Source organism: Chrysochloris asiatica, unplaced genomic scaffold (assembly GCF_000296735.1).
Source record: "Chrysochloris asiatica unplaced genomic scaffold, ChrAsi1.0 scaffold00498, whole genome shotgun sequence".
NCBI classification, from domain to species: Eukaryota; Metazoa; Chordata; class Mammalia; order Afrosoricida; family Chrysochloridae; genus Chrysochloris; species Chrysochloris asiatica.
In genome coordinates this window covers 483,426-503,744 of record NW_006409016.1, presented here as the reverse complement: position 1 = coordinate 503,744, position 20,319 = coordinate 483,426, and the positions used below count along the sequence as shown (strand labels likewise).

The window sequence follows — 20,319 nt, the reverse complement described above, 5'->3', positions numbered from 1 at the left end:
AAAAAAACACAACCATGCCTGGATCTGTAAATTTCAAGCCACATAAAGGAGACATGAATATGTTGTATACTTCCATTTTCAAGATATAGTTAAGGTGTGTGTCCTTTGCAAAATGTTCATGGATCTGCACCATGCCTATATTGTGAGCTGTGCTGTGTATCTACATCTTCCACAACAAAAGGTGATGGCATGCACCACAACGCTAGGCACACACTCTGTGAAATGAACTACCTGACTTTGCTAACATCAATCATTTTACTAAACCAATTCACCATACAATAGTCCCCTTTTCCCTCCTTCAATCCATTCAACTATCTTACAAGGTAGCTCTTCAACAGCCTCCCAGTAAATCAGAGATGAAATACAACCACTTTTTCTATAAAACCCTAAGTGACAAGTCCTTTTTACTCCCACCTTACCTCCTGCTGCTGTTTCCCCTTGTTTATACTCTGCTCTGGCCACAAGGCCTCTGTAAGTCATTTAAGATGCCAAGATTTTCTGACCTCAGGACCTTTGCACATGCTAATCATGCTGTCTGGGAATCTTTTCTTTCTGACTTCCCTTATGTTGGGTTCATTTCCTCTTTCAAGAGTCCCTCAGATGTCACTTTAGTGAGAACATCCCTGACCACAATACACAAGGAGCTTCCTCTCCTCATCCCAGTTCCTTGACACCACATGACTGTAAGTTATTGTTAGCATTCCCATAGCAGGAGCTTTCAGAGGACAGACATCTGTAATGGAATGGTTTATAACTGAGGTGCTTTGCAAACATTTTAAATACCTTAATCCCAACTGGTAAAAGAGTCCTGCAGTGCTGCAGGTGGTAAGTATTATCCTGTAGCGTGAGGCTTTCTGAAGATCTTCGCTAGTTTTGCAATATGACTTAATTGCATCACTGATTACCTGAGGGAAAAATTTTATTTTTTTCATATGATTAAGCACATATTTAAATGGGACAGAGCCACACACACGGCTGAAAGATGTTCTGCTGTCCCCTCCCCCCAATGTGTGATGCTGTGGGCTAACATGCTGGACTGCAAGGTTGGTTTGAACCATAAGGTCGGCAGTTCAAATTCACCAGCTGCTCCTCAGAAACCCTATCCTGGGTCGCTATGGTTCGGAACTGACTTGACAGCACTTCACAACAATAAAAACACAGAGATGACATACGATCCTACAAATCCCTTCCCAACACTAGCTTTATCATTCATCTTCTAGATTTCTAACCTTTTTAGTAAACACTTGGGAATCTAGAAAATAATGAATGATTTTTATGAGAAAATAAGGGACTTACCACTTTTTCTAAGTTATAAGGGAATCAATAAAAAACAAAGAGTTAAGAGAATATTTAGGAATAATATAAAAGCAGAGCATTTAGAATTCCAGATAAGAAGGAATGATAGTATAATTGATAGTTTCTAGAAAATAACATGAAAATATAAGTAAAGATGCAGAACTAAGATATATGGAATAATAAGTTATGACACAGATACAGGCAAATTCTTGGTTAAGCATTTTCTTTGCCATCTTTCCCCTACCCAACAAACTTCTCACCTCATATTCCATGAAGGCACCCCTACTGAGGTCTTGCTGAATACCCCAGTGCTTACCTCACTTCTGCAGTGGGCATTTACTCGGACCATGATCCCAGGGTACACCATTTTAGTCTGATGTAGCCGCAAACACAAAAGGTCTGTTGCACTGTTGGACGGTGCACAGATTAAAATCCGGCTGTCAGGTAAAGTGGTATACACCTTTGTCAAAGACAGAAAAAAAAAAAAAAGATAATCACTAGGGGTCCTGTTGTGGAGTTGTAGGATAAGCACTGGACTGCAAACTGCAAAGTTGGTGGTTCAAACCCATCAGCTGCTCCCTGGAAACCATATACAGGGTTGCTACAAGTCAAAACAGAATCGTTGGCACTTAACAACATATCATAGAAACGTGTCTAATACCTAATGTAAATCATGTTCATCTAGATGGGTTCAGCCCAATTTAGGGGATGGTTACAGCAAAGAGGATTGGATATTATTTTTGATTTGTCACATCTTTTCAAATGGCCTTTGATATAGACCACTTAACTTTTCTGAGACTCAGGCCAAATAGAAAATTGAAATGATTGCTCTGCTGTATCAGAAATGCTAAAAGTTAAGAGAATCCTGGAAACGTTATTTTAGTTCTTCAGAATAGACTAGTCTTTATAGCAAACTGTCCCTCATCTGATTATTCAGTATGCTTGTTAGTAATTTCATACATGAGCCCTGGATATCCACAGACAAATGTAAAAACCTTCCCTAAAAGCCGAGACTGTAAATTCCAAAAGGGCAAGTTCCCCCCGCACCCCCTCCAAAAAAAAAAAAAAAAAAAGCTAAAGAGGATAGAGAGAAACCCTGTTAACTGATGATATATGGAGGGGATAATAATCAATGTAATGAAACAAGCTATATGAATGGTTGAATGTGAAGCTGATGATGTGCCCTGTAAACTTTCACTCAATCCAAAATAAAAACATTAAATTAAAAAAAAAGAATAGACTAGTCTTTAAGCACAGAAACGGCTTCGTATTTATTTCTGTGCACCTAACCTCAGAGCACTGTAATAGTAATCACTCACATGTTTACTGATCTTGAAGTACTGAACAGTACCAAAATACTAAATACACACCATCTTTGATTTTAAATACAAAGGACATCAGAGACTTCTGCAGAATAGTGCTTTGTCACTCCAGTGCAAGAAATGTTACTCTGCAGTAAACTTTTATGACAAATAGACACTTTCCTAAGTCCTATGAACTAAGTTTATTAAATTACATCTATTTATACAAAACAAATATAATTGAATAGCTTGAAATAATTGAGATTTCTCAAGTTTCTTATATAAACTTTATGATTCTATAATATAAATTAACTGATTTTTGATGAGTTAAACATAATAAATAAGAGTACTAGAGATCAATTTATTAACCACTTAACAACAGTTAATGTAGTTCCATACCACATAATTTTATACTTTTAGAACTTTACTACTCATAACTACACATTTAGAACTTCAGAAATACATTATTTTTGATGTTCCATGGTATTCCAACTAATATTACCTGTAACGCTGCTTCTATTAATGTAACTGTCTTTCCAGTTCCAGGAGGGCCAAAAAGGATATATGGGATTGGTCGACATGCACCATTCAGTATCCTTCTAACTGCCAATTTCTGATCTTCATTCAGTATTGGATTAAAGAATTTCCCACATCTTGGTTTAGAGGTCTGACTTCTACTAACTGCATTCAATGGAAACCCATAAAATTACAGTTACAAATAAAAAAAACTGAATTCTCAGTAGAAACTATTGTTATAAATAGCATGCAGACTGACTTGAAGGCTAAAATAAAAGCAAAGCCATGCAGGAAAAACTCTTTACCTCACTTCTCATAAAACAATATGAGAATGAGGCAAACTCTATTTGGGTCATCATTAAGCATAGTGAGGTAATTAGCCTCGTTTGCAGCAAGGAGAAAAAGTAGGTTATGTAGTCCATGTTGCTGATTTTATCTGCTGTCGAGTGGACCCCCCTACTCATGGAGACCCATGCACAAAGGAACATAATGCTGGTCCTGCACAATCCACATAATTGATTGTGGATCAGACTGTTGTGATTCATACAATTTTCGTTGGCTAAGTTTTGGGAGTAGATTGCCAGTCCTTTCTTCCTCGTCTGTTTAGTCTGGAAGATCCGCTGAAACCTATTCAGCGTCAGAACAGCCTCCACCATGGATGAGGTGCACTGGCTTGGAATCACATCACGATATCTCACAATACTCTGTTATAAATATCCAATGGCACTGAAAATATCAGTCATCGTTTGAAAATGTCTCTGAGAGATTCAAAGATCACATGGTAAGAATTATACATAACTGTAGACATTAAAACCATCTCACTGGAAATATACATATTATGTTGTTGTTAAGTGCCAGTGAGTCGGTTCTGACGCATAGTGAGCCTGTGTAGGATTTCTGAGGAGCAGCTGGTGGGTTTGAACTGCTGATCTTGTGGTTCACAGTCCAGTGCTGATCCTACAAGTGTCACACCAGGACTCCAGATATTTGGAAACTCATCATACCACTTGTAGCACATATGGTAAGCAGCACCTCCCTCACCCACACTGGGCGATCTGTTTGTCTTTGTTTTGTATTTATTTATCCTTGTTTTTAAGACTTAATAACTGACTCGGTGGCACTTAACAACAAAAACAACCAAAAAGTCTTTATAATATATATGATTGATAAACAATATAATAAATAATAACCATAAATCATTATATGTATATTATAAATACTCTTTATCTGTGTTCAGTAAAGATAAGATATGCCTTTCTCTTTATGAATAATATAATATTCACAGTCTAAAAAAATCTCCCAACATTTTTTTTTTTTCCCTTTCTACCTAAAAGTATTTCTCTTGGCACCTAGTTTCCAGGCAAAAATCATCTTAGTTGATCTACTGTAAACCCCTCACAGCTATGCTCCCAGATTACATGTTCCTTCAGCAAAGGTGACCATACCTGGCAAGTCCACGGTTCTGACATTCTCATGTATGCTTTGGTCCACCATTGTTTCCATATGCTACGCACACACAAAAAAGATCATGCCGAAAATGGTTAAGAGGAAAAAATGCTAATAAAAACCATTTTTGTGGTCATAATGGCTTGTTTTAGACATGAATGTTCTACTTATTATACTATTATTTCTTTCAATAATAGATCTCACGACATTGCCCTTAATATATAATGCTAAGACAGAAGGAAATTTCATAACATATTGTTTCAAAGGCTTGTTTCTTTTTCAGACTCCCCTTTTTAAAAAAGAGATAACAGATACACTAAATTTTATGTTGAAGAACTAGTGGAGCCAAAACAAAGATGTAAATGATACGTCAGATGTGTCCTCTTTCACTGTGGTTGAGGTCAGTGCTGGCAGTGCCTATCGATTTCAGGCATCAAAATGAAATGGAAAATGTCAAGGTGTGACATTTACTGAAAGACTTTCTAACGTTTACTTCATGGTGTTTGAGTGGACTGTATTTGATGAGGGGCTGGGTAAAGAAGAAATAGGTTGTTGTAAAGTACCCAATCCAGGGTTTAGATAGACATGGTGGCAGGCAGTTTGGAATACCAGCTGAAGGAAAGCAGGGCAGCTAAAAATGTCATACAGGATCGAGAGCTCAAAGGGTTTGTTGTTAGGTACCATCGAGTCAGTTCTCACAGTGCCCTTGTACACAACACAACAAAACACTGTCTGGTCCTGAGCTATCCTCACAATTGTTGTTGTCATATGATGTTGCTGTTAAGTGCCATCAGGTCAGTTCTGACTCACAGTGACCCTGTCTACAGTTCCGAGGAGCAGCTAGCTGGTGGGTTTAAACCACCAACTTAGCAGTTAGCAGTCCAGTGCTTGTCCTACAGCACCACACCAGGACAGGCAATGACTCTTATAATCCCTCACTTGTCTAGAGCAAAGCACACCAAGTTGAGACCAAACACAGCACTAGATATTAGGGTTTGCTCTGTTTTTCTCCTATCTACTCCTATGCCAAGGAGGGATCCCCCTTCTTAAAATGGCCAAACACATGACAGTCACCACTGGGCAGATGAGACTGGCAGCGGTTTTTTTTTTTTTTTTTGGTCACATAGTCTCAGCCTGCGGTGGGGGAGGCACAAGCCATACACCATACAGGAGTACACAGAGTTGGCACTCAGGAGCAAAATGAACCAGCAGGGGCTGTGGGCAGCAGGCTCTGTGTTAATCAGAGGATGTGATTCGTTTGTTTGTAGAGTTTCTTGGAATGACAGCAGGATAAAACACATTAGGGTGAGGACTGGGTAGGGTATAGCTGGTCTACCTGAGAGGGGAACTGGAGTAGGGAGCCCCTTTCCTGCTGGGTGAGGGGCATTCTTTCAAGAGGTGAACTCACAGTTAGGTCTGGGGCTATAGGATAAGCACTGGACTGCTAACCACAAGGTCGGCAGTTCAAACCCACCAGCTGCTCCTCAGAAACCGTATATAGGGTCGCTATGAGTCCTAACTGACTTGATGGCACTTAACAACAACAACAAATTAGGCTCAAAAAAGTCAGGGCAGAACTTGGAATTTTAAGACTTACAATATAAGGTTGCATGAATTAAAACACAACAAAGCAAAAGCATAGATGTATTTATTCCCTGTCCTGAAAGAAATGACATTCTAGTAGGCCTCTGCTTATTTACCTTACATTAACATTTGATGTAGTCATTCCACCCTCCTATAAACACCTGCTTCATTTGGCTTCTCCAACACTTGAGTCTACTTCTACTCAGTTTCCTTTTCTAGTTTCTTCCTTCCTCCCCAGTTTCAATGCTAGGGTGCCTGTATGGACTAAACTGTGCTTCTACCCCCAATATGTGTCAATCTGTCTGGGACATAATGATGTAATCATACCCTGCCCAAGATGAGATCTGATGTGTCAGTCCTGATCTCACGTGGGTCTCCTCTGTGTTGTAAATCCTCATTCTATGATGTTACTGAGGTCAGGTGCACTCTACAGGATTAGGTTGTATCTTGAGTCAATGTCTTTTGAGATTTAAAAGACCTGGGGTGCCTGCACTGTCACACTCTTTGATCCAGGAGAATATTGATGCCCAGACCCAGGGAGATCTCCACGGAATGTGGGGTCTACAGATACTGAAAGGAGCCACGAGAGAAAACCTTCCCTTAGAGTCGTCACTTTGAATTTGGACTTTTGGCGCTGTAGGATAAACACCAGACTGAAAGGTCTGTTTGAATCACAAGGTCAGCAGTTTGAACTCACCAGCCAATCCTCAGAAACCCTATACAGTGTCGCTATGAGTCGGAACGGCACTTAACAACAGCAACAATGAACTGTGAGAGACTAAATTCCTGGTTGTTAAAGCCATCCACTTGTGGCATTTCTCTCATAGAATGCTAGAGAACTGAGACAGTGCCCAAAGGCTCAGTTCTTGAGCCTCTTTTCTTTCCCGTAAGTACTCACTCTCTAGGTGATCTGGGCCTATCTCAAGGCTTTGTTGTTGTTAAGTGCCGTCAAGTCACTTCCGACTCATAGTGATTCATGTGTTCTTTACACAAAATGTCAGACAAGCAATCAGAAATTGTTAGAAATGCGAAAGGCAGAAAAATATAATAAAAAAGAGGAAAAACACCCCAACAATAAAAGGAATGAGACATACAGATGATGAAAATATTGAAGCTAGCAGACAAAGACTTTAACATAACTATGGTTAACAGACTCAAAGGGCAGCTTGAGAAGACAAAGTATTATAATGAAATGGAGTTAGAAATCCAGCAGGGAGGCACACACTCATCATTTCTGAAGCTGAAAGAACAGAGGGGAAAAAATGAAAGCCTCCAAGTTGCAATATTGGGGAATTCTATGGGCAAAATAGAGTCATGGTGTGGTGCTGTAGGATAAGCAATAGACCACAATGTTGGTTTTAACTTCAAGGTCGGTGGTTCAAACCCACCAGCTGCTCCTCAGAAATCCTATACAGGTTTGGCTGCTATGAGTTGGAATTGACTCGACAATACTTAACAACACAATGGGCAAAATATTGAATGAAGCAGGAAGTATCAAAAGATTGAAGGAATACACAGAGTCACTGTATCAAAAATAATTGATGTTCAATCATTTCAAGAGGTAGCACATGATCAAGAAACTTTGATAATGAAGAAAAATGTCCAAGCTGCACTGAAGGCACTGGTGAAAAACAAGGCTCCAAGAAGTGATGGAATACAAATTGAAATGTTTCAGCTAACTGAAACAGCACTAGAGGCACTCACTCACTATTCCAAGAAATTTGGAGGACAACTGATTGGAAGAGATCCATATATGTGTCCATTCCAAAGAAAGGTGGCTAAATGGAATGCAAAAATCATCGAACAATATCATTAATATCATATGCAAGCAAAATTTTGCTGAAGAGAATTAAAAAATGGTTGCAGCAGTACATAGACAGGGAGCTGTCAGAGATTCAAGTTAGAGTCAGAAAAGAACATGGAATGAAGGATATCATTGATGACATCAGAAGGATCTTGGCTGAAAGCAGCGAACACCAGAAAGATGTTTACTTGTGTTTTAATGACCATGCAAAGGCATTCAACTGTGTGGATCATAGCAAACTATGGATAACTTTGTAAAGAAAGGGTATTTCAGAACACTTAATTGTGTTCATGAGGAACCTGTATATAGACAAAGAGACAGCCATTCAATTAGAACAAGGGGATATGGTTTAAAATCAGAAAAGGTGTGCATCAGTTGTATCCTTTCACCACACTTATTCAATCTGTATGATGAGCAAATACTCAAAGAAGCTGCGTTATATGCAGAATAACATGATTTCAGGATTGGAGAAAGACTCATTAATTACCTGTGATATGCAGATGATATAACCTTGCTTGTTGGAAATGAAGAGGTCTTAAAATACTGATGAAGATCCAAAACTAAAGCCTTTAGTATGGGCTGCACCTCAATGTAAAGAAAATTAAAATCCTCACCATTGGACTAATAAATAACTAATAAATGCAGAAAAGATTGAAATTGTCAAAGACGTCATTTTTGCTTGAATCCAAAAACAACACTCATGGGAACAGCCACATACTGTATTAGGCAAATTTGTTGCACAAAGCCTCTTTAAAGTGTTCAAGAGCAAAGATGTAAATCTGAGGTCTTAAGGTGCACTTGACTTAAGCCATAGCATTTTCAATCTCCTCATATGCATGAGAAAGCTGGACAATGAATAAGGAAAATCATAGGTAGAAGAATCGATGCACTTGAATTTAGGGTGTTGGCAAAGAATATTGAAAATATCAGAGACTTCCAGAAGAACTAATCTGTTTTGGAAGAAGTATAATCAGAGTGCTCCTCAGAAGGGAGAATGGTAAGACTTGTCTCTTGTACTTTGGACATGTTGTTAGGTTAGGCCAGTCCCTGGAGAAGGACATCATGCTTAGTAGAGGGTAATCAGAAAAGAAGACCCCCAAGGAGATAGACTGTCACAGTGATTGCAAAAATGGGCTCAGACATAACAATTGTGAGGATGGTGCAACAGACCAGGCAGTGTTTCATTATGTTGTGCATAAGGTTGCTATGAGTCAGAACAGACTCCATGGCACCTCACAACAACAGTAACAGATAACAGAAAATAGAGTAAGAAACTAACAAATAGATGAGTGATGACCAATATAAACAAAATTGGTATCTATGAAACAATAAAAGTGTATCATGGACTTCAAAATCACAATATCTGGATTGAGAATTCAGATGATTAATTTAAAATTAGAAATGATAAAATACATAAGTAGTGATTTAAAGGAGTGTGGTGACTCCCTAAAATAAGCACTGGACTGTGAACTAGAATTCGAGCCTGCCAGCTGTTCAGCAAGAAAAATATACAGCTTTCTGCTCCCAAGAAGATTTAAAGCCTCAGAAGCCCTATATGGGGTCGCTATGAATCAGAATCTATTCAATGGCACTTAACAACAAGTGATTTAGAAATGCATGTCTAAATGGAATTCAATGGAGCCTTTTCAACAAATGCTGCTAATGCACACAGGCAAAAAGGGATCCTTACCTCTCATACAAATATTAACTCAATATGGATCTAAAATTTAAATGTACAATTGCAGAACAGTGAAATTCTTCGAAAGAAACAGAGTTCTTAGACTTGACACCAAAATCATAATCCAGTGAAAAACAATCAATCAATTCTATGCCATCAAAACTGAAAACATTTGTTCTGTGATAATTCATGTGAAGAAGATGAAAAGACAAGCTCCAGACTGGAAGAAAATATTTGCAAAGCACATAAATGACAAAACTAATATAAAAACACTTCAAACCAAACCTGTCGCCTTTGAGTTGATTCCAATTCATGATGACCTTATGTGTTACAGAGTAGAAGTGCTTCATATGGTTTTCTGGGCTATAATCTTTATGGAAAGCAGCTCTGGTAGTAGATTGGAACTGCTAACCCCAAGGTCAGAAGTCTCAGTCTACCAGCTGCTCTGCAGGAGAAATATAAGGATTTCTGCTCTCTTAAAGATTTATAGACTCAGAAAGTCTATACATGGTCACTGTGAGTCGGAACCGACCGGTGGCACACAGCCTCCACCACCACCAATCTTTATGGAAGCAGATTGCCAGACCTTTCTTCCAGAGTGTCTCTGGATGGGCTTGAACCACCAAACTTTAGATTAAGTGCTGTCGAGTCGGTTCCGACTCACTGCAACCCGATATAGGGTTTCCGAGGAGCAACTGGCGGGTTTGAACCACAGATCTTGTGGTTAGTAATCCAGTGCTTATTCTACAGTGTCACACCAAAATATGTTGTTGTTGTTGGTAAGTGTCATTGAGTCGGTTAGGTGCCACAGCAACTCTGTATAGGGTTTCCAAGGAGCGGCTGGTGGGTTTGAATGGCTGACCTTGCAGTCCAGTGCATTATCCTGCACTGCCACACCAGGACAACACCAGATATAGTTAAGCTGAAACAATTTGCACAATTCAGGGATGACTATATATGAGAAACCTTAAACCTCAACATATAAAAATAATCCAATTAGAAAATAGGCCAAACACTTGAGACATTTCATAGAAGAGCATGGAGATGTTCAATAGGAGACATGTTCAATAGAGAAATGCAAATTAATGTGCTATCGCCACACATTTACCAGAATGGCTAAAATAATGGATTCAAGTGGATTCTCCCAAAATATGTGTCAACTTGGTTACTCGGATTCTCAGTCGTTTGGCAGTTATGTAAAGCTATAGTTTGGCAGTGACAAGAGAATGCTATTACAAGGAGAGAGAAGCTAGCAGAGAGCGAGGGGAACCCGATTAGCACCAAGAAAGAAGAGTCAGTAGCAGAGCATGGCCTTTGGACCTGGGATCCTTGTTCTGAGGACCTCCTAAACCCAGGGGAAGACTGATGCTGAACTCCATGGAGATTTCCAAGGAATGGCAGGCCTACAGATGTTGCTAGGAAATACGGACCTTTCCCCAGAGCCAACAGAGAGAAAGACGAATCTTCTAGAGCTGGTGCTCTTAAACTGTGAGAGAAAAAATTTCTGTCTAGTAAAGCCATCCACTTGTGTGTGGTATTCCTGCTACAGCAGCACTAGATAACTAATACACTATATGTTGTTAATGCCATCAAGTCAGTTCCTACTCACAGCGACCTTATAGGGTTTTGTTATAAAACTTTTATCTTTACAATTGTTAAATCTTTATGGGAACAGACAGCCTCATCTTTCTCCCATGGAGTGGTTAGTGGGTTGGAACCACCAAACTTGTGGTTAGCAGCACAATACAGCCCATTATGCCACTAGGGTTCCATAATGCTGTTGCTGTTGTTAAGTGCCATCAAGTTGGCTCTGACTCATAGGGACCTTATATAGTGTTTCCAAGGTTGGCCCAGGACGGGCAGTATTTCGTTCTGTTGTGCCTAGGGTCGCTATGAGCCAGTACCGACTCAATGGCACCTAAACAACAAGCTGGTGGGTTTGACTACCAACTTTGTGGCTCAAAGTCCAGTGCTGATCCTACAGTGCCAAACCAGGAGTCCACTGGTTGAGTTTTATGTAAATTTTATGTTGAAATCTACTTTGTGGCATATTTACATTGGGTTAAATATAACTGTAGTTTGGGCTTATTTGTGACCTAACCATCCTCAATACTCCAGTGATTTGGGATCTATTGTATATAAAATGATTTTACAATCATTATCTATGAAAATATATCCAAATTATTAGTGTATTACCATAGTGAGAGACTGGTCGTCATTCCAATTCTTGGAATTACAGAGAGCACTTAGTGAGAGAGTATCTGGAAATAATACTTTAAAAAAGAGAAACAGTGAGAAGGTAGATATTACTGAACATGATAAAAGAATAAAAGCAGCCTCTAGTTTTATGGCCATTCCTACCAAAAGTCAAAGATAATCTACGGCCTCCCCTTCCCTACGGTATTTCCAAATTAGAATATGAGCAGAAGCATGTTCTTTATATCACAGCTATTTACTTTTCTACTCATAAACGAAAAATAAGCTAACATTAAATTAAAAGAGGCAAGGCAAAGTATAATTTCTTTTCAGATATAATGGAAAACTAAAGTCCCTCAATATAAAGATCAAAGCATGCAGACATCCTAGAGTTTTATTTCATATACATGATTCAAAAGACTGTATTTTACTTAATATGTCACATGAAGAGTCTCTAAAAGTACACTGAGAAAATGTCAGTCTATATACTTCTACAAAAATGGTACCTCTATCACCTAAATACTCGGATTCCTCAATTGCAAAGTGACATCGTCTGAATGGAGTCCTGCCAAAAAAGCAAACAACAGAAAGTAACTCACAGTAATAGTGTTTTAAAAGTCAAGACTACAAATATGATAGGAATGTATGTAACATTTAAGTTCTTAAAGAATCCTCTAGGAAATCTGAAAGACTGGAGGATCTTTCTGATACATGCACATCTGTAAACTCCACTTATAAAAGAAGCATCCCGGGTGTAAGACCAGCAAAGACTCCCTTTTCCTGTAGGGAAGTATCTGTTTTTATGAATAAATTGCAAAAGAAGAAAAACTGTCCTATAATAATTGATCCTTTTGACTTAATTGAAAAGTAATTTTGATTGTGTAATGCCCAGTCCCTTAAAATGAACTGAAAAAAACAATGAATGGAGAATAGAATTCAATCTTCGTGAGACCAAACATGACAAAAAACAAAACAAAACAAAAAAACCCTCCAAAATAAAAATGGAAAAGAAGTGCAGGACCCTGTACAGAGAAGCAGTGACACCAAAGATGGAGGCAGAGATGATGATGTGGAGCGATGGAGCAGTTGGGGACTCTGAACTCAGGGAGGGAGAGGGGCTGAGTGCTGATGGCTAGGTGGTGGGCTTGCAGGGTGTGCTCTTTGGTTGTTTGAATGGTTGTGTATTCCTGAATGCTTCGGTGTACATACAAAATAAATAAATAAAATGAGGCAATGGAAGCAAATACCATTGAATGATGATGAATGGAGGGGACTGTAATCATTGAATGAAACAAAATATGATAGGATGAATGTAAAGCTGATGTTCTCCCATGTAAACTATCACCCAATTCACAATTAAAACTTTAAAAAAAATGGGAAAGAATATCTGGCAAGGATGTAAGAGCTGATACACAGCTTCTCAAAATAGAAGACAGATATGATTTCTTTAAAATTCAGATTTGCAATTCTGAAATTGGTTTATGGGACCAACACAGAATGCCCAAAGCATAAATAGTTAAACTCACATCTAACATCATTACTGGAATGTCAAAAGATTTAGTTTAAATCCTAAACAGAAGACTGTCACTGACCAGGAATAAAGACAAATTTTTATGAAATTCGTTAAAAGAATTACCTATTAGAAACAAATTCTACATCCACAGGTTCAAAATTATATGTTTCCCTAAATCTTGAACTAACTTCGAGAATCACCTTGTCTTCATGTATCTGAAAAAGTCAATACAAATTTAATGCTCATAAATTGTACTTAATTTATTCTTTGTATCCAGAGATAACCCATCATGAAGACTTTATTCTACAGATCTGAGCTAAAATTCAGTATCTTAAATATCAATTATTACCCCATTAGATTAGACAAACAGAAGTCAATGAGTCCATCATTCCCAAATGCGTACTGAACTTCTATTTACCAGGCTATATTCTAGCCCTGGGAATGTAAAAGTAAGTGAGACATAGACTAAACAAATAATCATAATACAAAATGATATACACTATATGAAAGCCTAGATAGATTTCTCCTTGTAGAAATATAGGTGACTAGATAATTTGAGATTACTGATGACACATTATAGGATCGGCACTGGATTATGAACCACAAGGTCAGCAGTTCAAACCCATCAGCTACTCCTTGGAAACCCTATACAGGGTTGCTATGAGTCAGAATTGACTTAATGGCGCTTAACAATAACAAGATACTCTGTGAAGCCTTCCACCTTCTAATTTCTGCCATTTTCTTAAACTAGTAAGAAAGGAATTTTCTGAGGATCCAAAAGAAGAGAAGTAAGAAACATTACAAACAAATAGTAACCAAATAAACAAACAAATAAATAAAGAGCTGGGATGGCTATACTAATATCAAAATGCTTTTTATATAAAAAACTGATAGAAAAGAAAAAGAGACCACTATATGTTGATAAAAGGAGCTCTGGTAGCGTAGTGGTTACGAATCGGGCTGCGAACCTTAAGGTCAGAGGTTCGAAACTACCAGCCGCTCCACGGGAGAAAGATGAGGCTTTCTACTCCCGTAAAGATTTACACCCTTGGAAACCCTGTACAGGGTCGCTATGGGTCAGAACCAACTCGACAGTACTTAACAACAACATATGTTGATAAAGGGTCAATCAATCAAGAAGATAAAATAATTATAAACATGTTGCTGTTAAGTGCCATTGAGTCGGTTCCAACTCATATCCGCCCAGTACAGAGTTTCCAAAGAGCAGCTGATGGGTTTGGACTTCCGACCTTGCGGTTCACAGTCCATTACTCCCAAAATATACGTAGCAAAACTGACAGGTTTCAAGGACAGGAAAGCAGTTCTACAACAACAATTAGAGACTTCAATATTCCAATTTCAATAATGGAGAGAAAAACCAGATTAAAAAAAGATGAAAAAGGACAGTATGAACTTGAATACCATTACACACCACCTAGATCCAACAGACATATATAGAACTCGCCACTCGCCAATAGCAGTGGACCCGGCATATTCTTCAATATATACTGTGTGTCAGGCCACAAAAACAAGGCTCAGTAAACTTAAAAGAACTGAAATCACAAAAAAACATGCAAAGCATCTTCCCCAACCTCAATGTAACGAAAATAGAAATCAATAGCACTTAAAAAAAAAAAAAAAAAATTAAAAAAAAAATCCACAAATATTTGGAAGAAATTACAGAGGAAAATGAGAACTTAATCTGAGATGAATTTAAGGATTTAGTATCTTTCTTTAGTAATGTTTACATTGCTAAATACGATGGTCAATTCTCAGTTCTCTGCCCTTATTTTACTTGACCCAAAAGCTCTTGGCTTTTCTCTGCGTCACTGGTCCCTTCCCTCTGTTTCCTTGGGAGATCCTTTTTCATGTGGATCTGTTATATCAATGTGCTTAATCCTTAGACTTCTCTTTTCTACCTATACCCACTCCTTTGGTGATTTCATCCACTCTAAATACCATATGTACACTGATGCCCAAACAGTAAGCAAATTTACCTTTGGTTATTCCCTAGATTGATTTTCTTACTTATGATTATGTGGTTTTGCTGTCTGGTCAAGCCTATCATTCTGTCCGTGTCCTGCCTCACTTGTGGTTAGGTCCAAGTCTATTTCTACAATCGGGTCCAAGGACTGGTGAGACACTGTCTTGACTCAAACCACTAAGCCACTTTCAATGACATGGACCAGAGTGTAGATGGGGTCAGGTTTGTGCATGGCAGATGTGTGTGGTGACATGTTTCAGAATCTGACCATTTGGAGATCTGTTAGATGGATGATGGACATTTTTTCTCTGTCAGATGGCAGTATTAGAATTTAGTTTGCTATTTTCTAATTGTTCTATTTGGAAGCTAAAATTAATCACAAAAAAAGTGTGTGCCCTGTGACAAGGAAAGCCGACCTTTGAGGTTTGTAGCAGTGAGTATTTGTGTTTCATTTTACTGTGGATCTATAGCTGAGGATACAAGATAGAAGCACAAGTTTTCTGTGTGCCTAAAAGAGAGAACTGCCTCTCTCCCACTCTCACTGTGGGAATTTGAAATATTTCCCTTCCTCTGAAGAGTATTAATAAATTTAAGATAAAGGTGTTCTGTCATAATTGGTTTATGGAAATTGACATTCAACGACTTCCCTGGAAATAGAGAAACTGAATTTGTAATGCTTTAAATGTGTTCACCTTTAGGTCTAATAGCCCCAAACTAAAAATAACCAAATCACCCATGAAAAGGTGAACGAATAAACCAATTGTGATATAGCCATATATGGAACATCACTCAATAATATGCAAAAGAAAGTACATACTATAGGATTCTATTTACATAAAATTCCAAAAAGTGTAAACTATTCTACAGTGACAGAAAGATCAGAAAGATCTGGGAATAGCGGTTGTTGTTGTTAAGTGCCGTCAAATCGGTTCCAACTCACAGCTACCCTGTATAGAGTTTCCAAGGTGCGGCTGGTGTGGAGGGAGGGATTTCAAAGGGCCCCGGGAGTGGTGGTTGTTTGTGGGAATAGTTTAGCAGGTGTGAACATGTATGTCAAAATTGATTAAACTGTACACTTTCAATATGTACATTGTGTTGTAATTCAATTATACTTCAATATGCAAAAAGCATGAACCTGTTTTTGCAGGATTTCTTTAAACTATCAAGTTTCCTTTATGCATAAACATCATTGAAAATTTTTCTCTATACCCGTACTTTCCAAAAGGAGCAAATGGCTATAGAAGAACACATTTCCCTAGTATACGTGCCTAGACATACAAGCCCAGCAACATTTTCTCCATAGCATGACTTTCAACAGAAAGAATAATTAACATGATTTCTTACCTTTTGATAAGGTAGTAAATACAATTACTAATAAAATACTCACCTTATGAACAAAGATATTACACTCAATTATTTGTTGACAGTTATCCCTTTTTCTTAAAATCACTCTATCACCTAGCAAAAATAAAAAGGTTAACACATAAAACTATTACACAATGAGAACACCCCACTACCATATTTGACAACTGTTTAAATGTAAATGTGACAAGAAAACATGCTGAAAAAATTTTAAGTGAAATTCTAACTAATGAGGCAAAAATATTGTGAAAGTAGTGCTCTCATATTTTAAAAATAATTGTTCTAATTGTGGTGTAATTTTTTGCTATTCTACCTACTATATTAAAAGGTGACAAGTAACAAAACACCTGGATACAAAAGTGGTCTGTTATCACATAATCCTGGGACCTCCAAAAACATGAAATCTCCATTCTTCTTTAAAACAACTCTAGTCATATTGAACTCCTTCATTTCCATTTCCTCTTGAATCTCCTCAAGCCATAACAAAGTTGAAAATCTGTCTTTGTAGTTGGACATGCTCAAAAGCTGAAAACAAAACATCAAGGAGTTAGTGAAAGTAAAATAATAGCCTGTCAGTAATATAACAAGTTTATGGAGTTGTTAGATGCCATTGAGTCGGTTTTGACTCATAGTGACCCTGTATAGGGTTTTTTTTTTTTAAGTTTTACTGTGAATTATGTGGGTTTACATGGGAGAACATCAGTTTTACATTCATCCTATCGTATTTCATTTCATTGCAATGATTACAATCCCCTCCGTGCATCATCAAACAACCAAAGGGTACATCCCACAGGCCTCCCCCCCAGGCGTCAGCACACAGCCCTGTTCCCTCAGAGTCCAGTGTCCCCAGCCACTCCATCTGTCCACGTCATTGTCTCTGCCTCCATATCTGGTGTCACTTCTCTGGGTACGGTATATAGGGTTTTGAAGGAGCTGGTGAATTTGAACTTTCAACTGTGTGGTTCAAACCAACCTTGCTTTATCCTACAGCACCATGCAGTTCTAAATAAAGGAAAATGCCCCACAGTCCTCAAGCTGATAGTTGTTTTTGTATTGAAAAAATTTATATTTAGAATTAGACAGCTGGACTCAGTTTAGATGATCCCTATTTTGTTGGAAACATCCGAAGCATCTTACTCAGGAGCCAGTGGAACATATGCCTCTTGTCCCCATTAGGCCTGATGAAGGTGTTGACCTTGGCTACATCAATGTCAAAGAGCTTCTTCACAGCCTGTTTGATCTGGTGATTGTTGGCCTTGACCTCCACACTGAACACAGTGTGTTATTATCTTGAATCTTCTTCATGGCTGATTCAGTAGTTAGAGGGAACTTGATGATGGCATAACGGTCAGGCTTATTTCTCCTGGGGTTGCTCTTCCAAGGATATTTGGGCTGCCTCAGGAGCCTCAGAGTTTTGGGCCGCCGGAAGGTGGGTGATGTGTGGATCTTTTTATTTTGTGGCTATGGACGCCTTTCAGCACTGCCTTCTTGGCCTTCAATGCCTTTGCTTTGGCTTCAGCTTTGGGAAGGGCAGGGGCTTCATTCTTTACTTTTGGTGCCTTCTTTGTAAAAAGCAAACTGGTAGGTTTTCACCTTTTATTTTTTATGGCCATAGGTGCTTTTTTCTGGTTCCAGTGCCCCACTGTCCGCACTTTATTCTGATTGCCTGAGCTTATTCAGAAAGAGATAGAGTATGGTTTTTACAGGCCCACTACATAATAATAATAATAATAATAATAATAATAATAATAATAATAACACCAACCACCGGGAGGAAGTGGGATAAGTATCGTTAAGTGGAGGAGATTGCAATCATTGAGACGAAATAAAATTGTGATTTGTTGGATGTAAAACTGATGATCTGCTCTGTAAATCTTCACTCAATTCATAATAAAAAGTTTCAGACAAACAAAAAAAGACAATACCAATTGTTTGTCAAAATGTGAGTAAACTCACCCTCATACATTGTGGATGGGAATATAAAATCTTGCCATCTACTCTGAGAGGCAGTGAGGCAACCTTTTCAAATGCTAAACATACCTTGCTGTCCAACAATTCATCTCCTAGGTATCTTCCTAAGAGAAATGAAAATAGATGTGCACAAAGACATCTACACGAGTGTCCATGCTGTTGTTGTTGTTAAGTGCCGTCGAGTAGGTTCCGACCCATAGCGACCCTGAACAGGGTTTCCGAGGCTGTAAATCTTTACGGGAGCAGAAAGCCTCATCTTTCTCCCGTGGTGCAGCTGGTAGTTTCGAACTGCTGACCTTGAGGTTCGCAGCCTGATTCGTAACCACTATGCTACCAGAGTGTCCATAGCAGCATCATTTATAATAGCCCCAAAGTGGAAACCAACCCAAACTCCATCAACTGGTGAATGGATAAATAAAATGCGGTATAGCATAAAGATGAGGAAAGCACTAATCTCTGCTATAACATAGCTAACCCTCCAACACTGTATGCTAATTGAAGGAAGCCAGATGCAGAAGACGATTTTATGATTCCTCCTGTGGCATTGTAGGCTAAGCACTAGACTGCTAACCTCAAGGTTGGTGGTTCAAACCCACCAGCTGCTCCTACAAAACCCTTTACAGGGTCACTATGACTTGGAATCGACTTGACGGCACTTTAACAACAACTTATGACAAAGTTCCAGAAAAGACAAATCTGTAAGAGTTGAGACAAAAAAAAAAAAAAACCACACATTATGGGAGCTCAGAGTAGAAATGGAAATTGACTGTAAATGGCCATCAGGAGGGGTCTTTTGGGGTGACAGAAATGTTCTAAAGTGGGATTGCAATAACAGGTGCACAACTCTGCAAATTTACTGAAAATCAGTGAATTACACACTAAAATGGATGGATTTAATGGTATGTAAATTATATCTTAACAAAGCTCAAATGGTTTCCTAGAGAAGCTGAAGACAAAGGGTTTTCAGAACCAGGTAAAGTGAACATTTAAGGTTACTGATGAAGCTCACATCTTAGCATGGCTGCTAAGGCATAAAGGAACAATAAATTTCTTTTGCCAGTTTGTATCTCTCATTTTCCTGAATTCCTATAGCTGTCATAAAAATGAATCAAAACAAGGCCTGAATCTGAGAAGGGAGACACCCCCATGTTTAAAAGATTAAAAAAAAGAAAGAAAGAATGGTAAGAAAAAAAAAGCCGAATATTTCATACACCTTCACAGACACGCTTTACCTACCTCTGCAAGACATGGCTGCAAAGACAGTATGTTAATGTTTTGTTCCATACAACTTCTAAGTGATTCTGGGATGGGATAGTGTGGCAAGATGTTTGGAAGTGTTTGCCTTAAAAACAAAACAGAAGTTCAAAATGATTATTAATTTCCCAGGGTAAGGGTTCTATACCAGACATTTTAACATACATATCCTTTTCTAACTTTAAAAGGATGCAAGCTTACTCACTCACACCAAAAAACAACTGATATATTTTAGCTGTGGGCCTGACTCAGTAGTATTCAGACTTTTGTTTTAACTTTAGGAACTAAATTTCAAACATATTTGATACTTGAAAACTACATAAAAATAAGGGTTGCTCTGGTTACAACAGATAGACAGGGTGTGGATCCTCAAGGCACCTCATGGGACCATGAGTTTGAAAACAACTGTGTTCA

General features: G+C 38.3%; 1 protein-coding gene across 1 annotated transcript in view; it reads right to left on the bottom strand.

The window, feature by feature from the left end:
• The window catches only part of LOC102820631 (putative helicase Mov10l1-like), a 65,643-nt gene that overhangs the window by 18,679 nt on the left and 26,645 nt on the right, over positions 1-20,319 (bottom strand). The window contains exons 9-16 of the mRNA XM_006877448.1: positions 19,888-19,993; positions 17,028-17,205; positions 16,706-16,776; positions 13,458-13,549; positions 12,328-12,386; positions 3,100-3,278; positions 1,613-1,756; positions 784-905 (exon numbers count right to left, since the gene is read on the bottom strand). Of these exons, the coding sequence (XP_006877510.1) occupies positions 784-905; positions 1,613-1,756; positions 3,100-3,278; positions 12,328-12,386; positions 13,458-13,549; positions 16,706-16,776; positions 17,028-17,205; positions 19,888-19,993 (951 nt within the window). The remainder of the gene's footprint in view (positions 1-783; positions 906-1,612; positions 1,757-3,099; positions 3,279-12,327; positions 12,387-13,457; positions 13,550-16,705; positions 16,777-17,027; positions 17,206-19,887; positions 19,994-20,319) is intronic.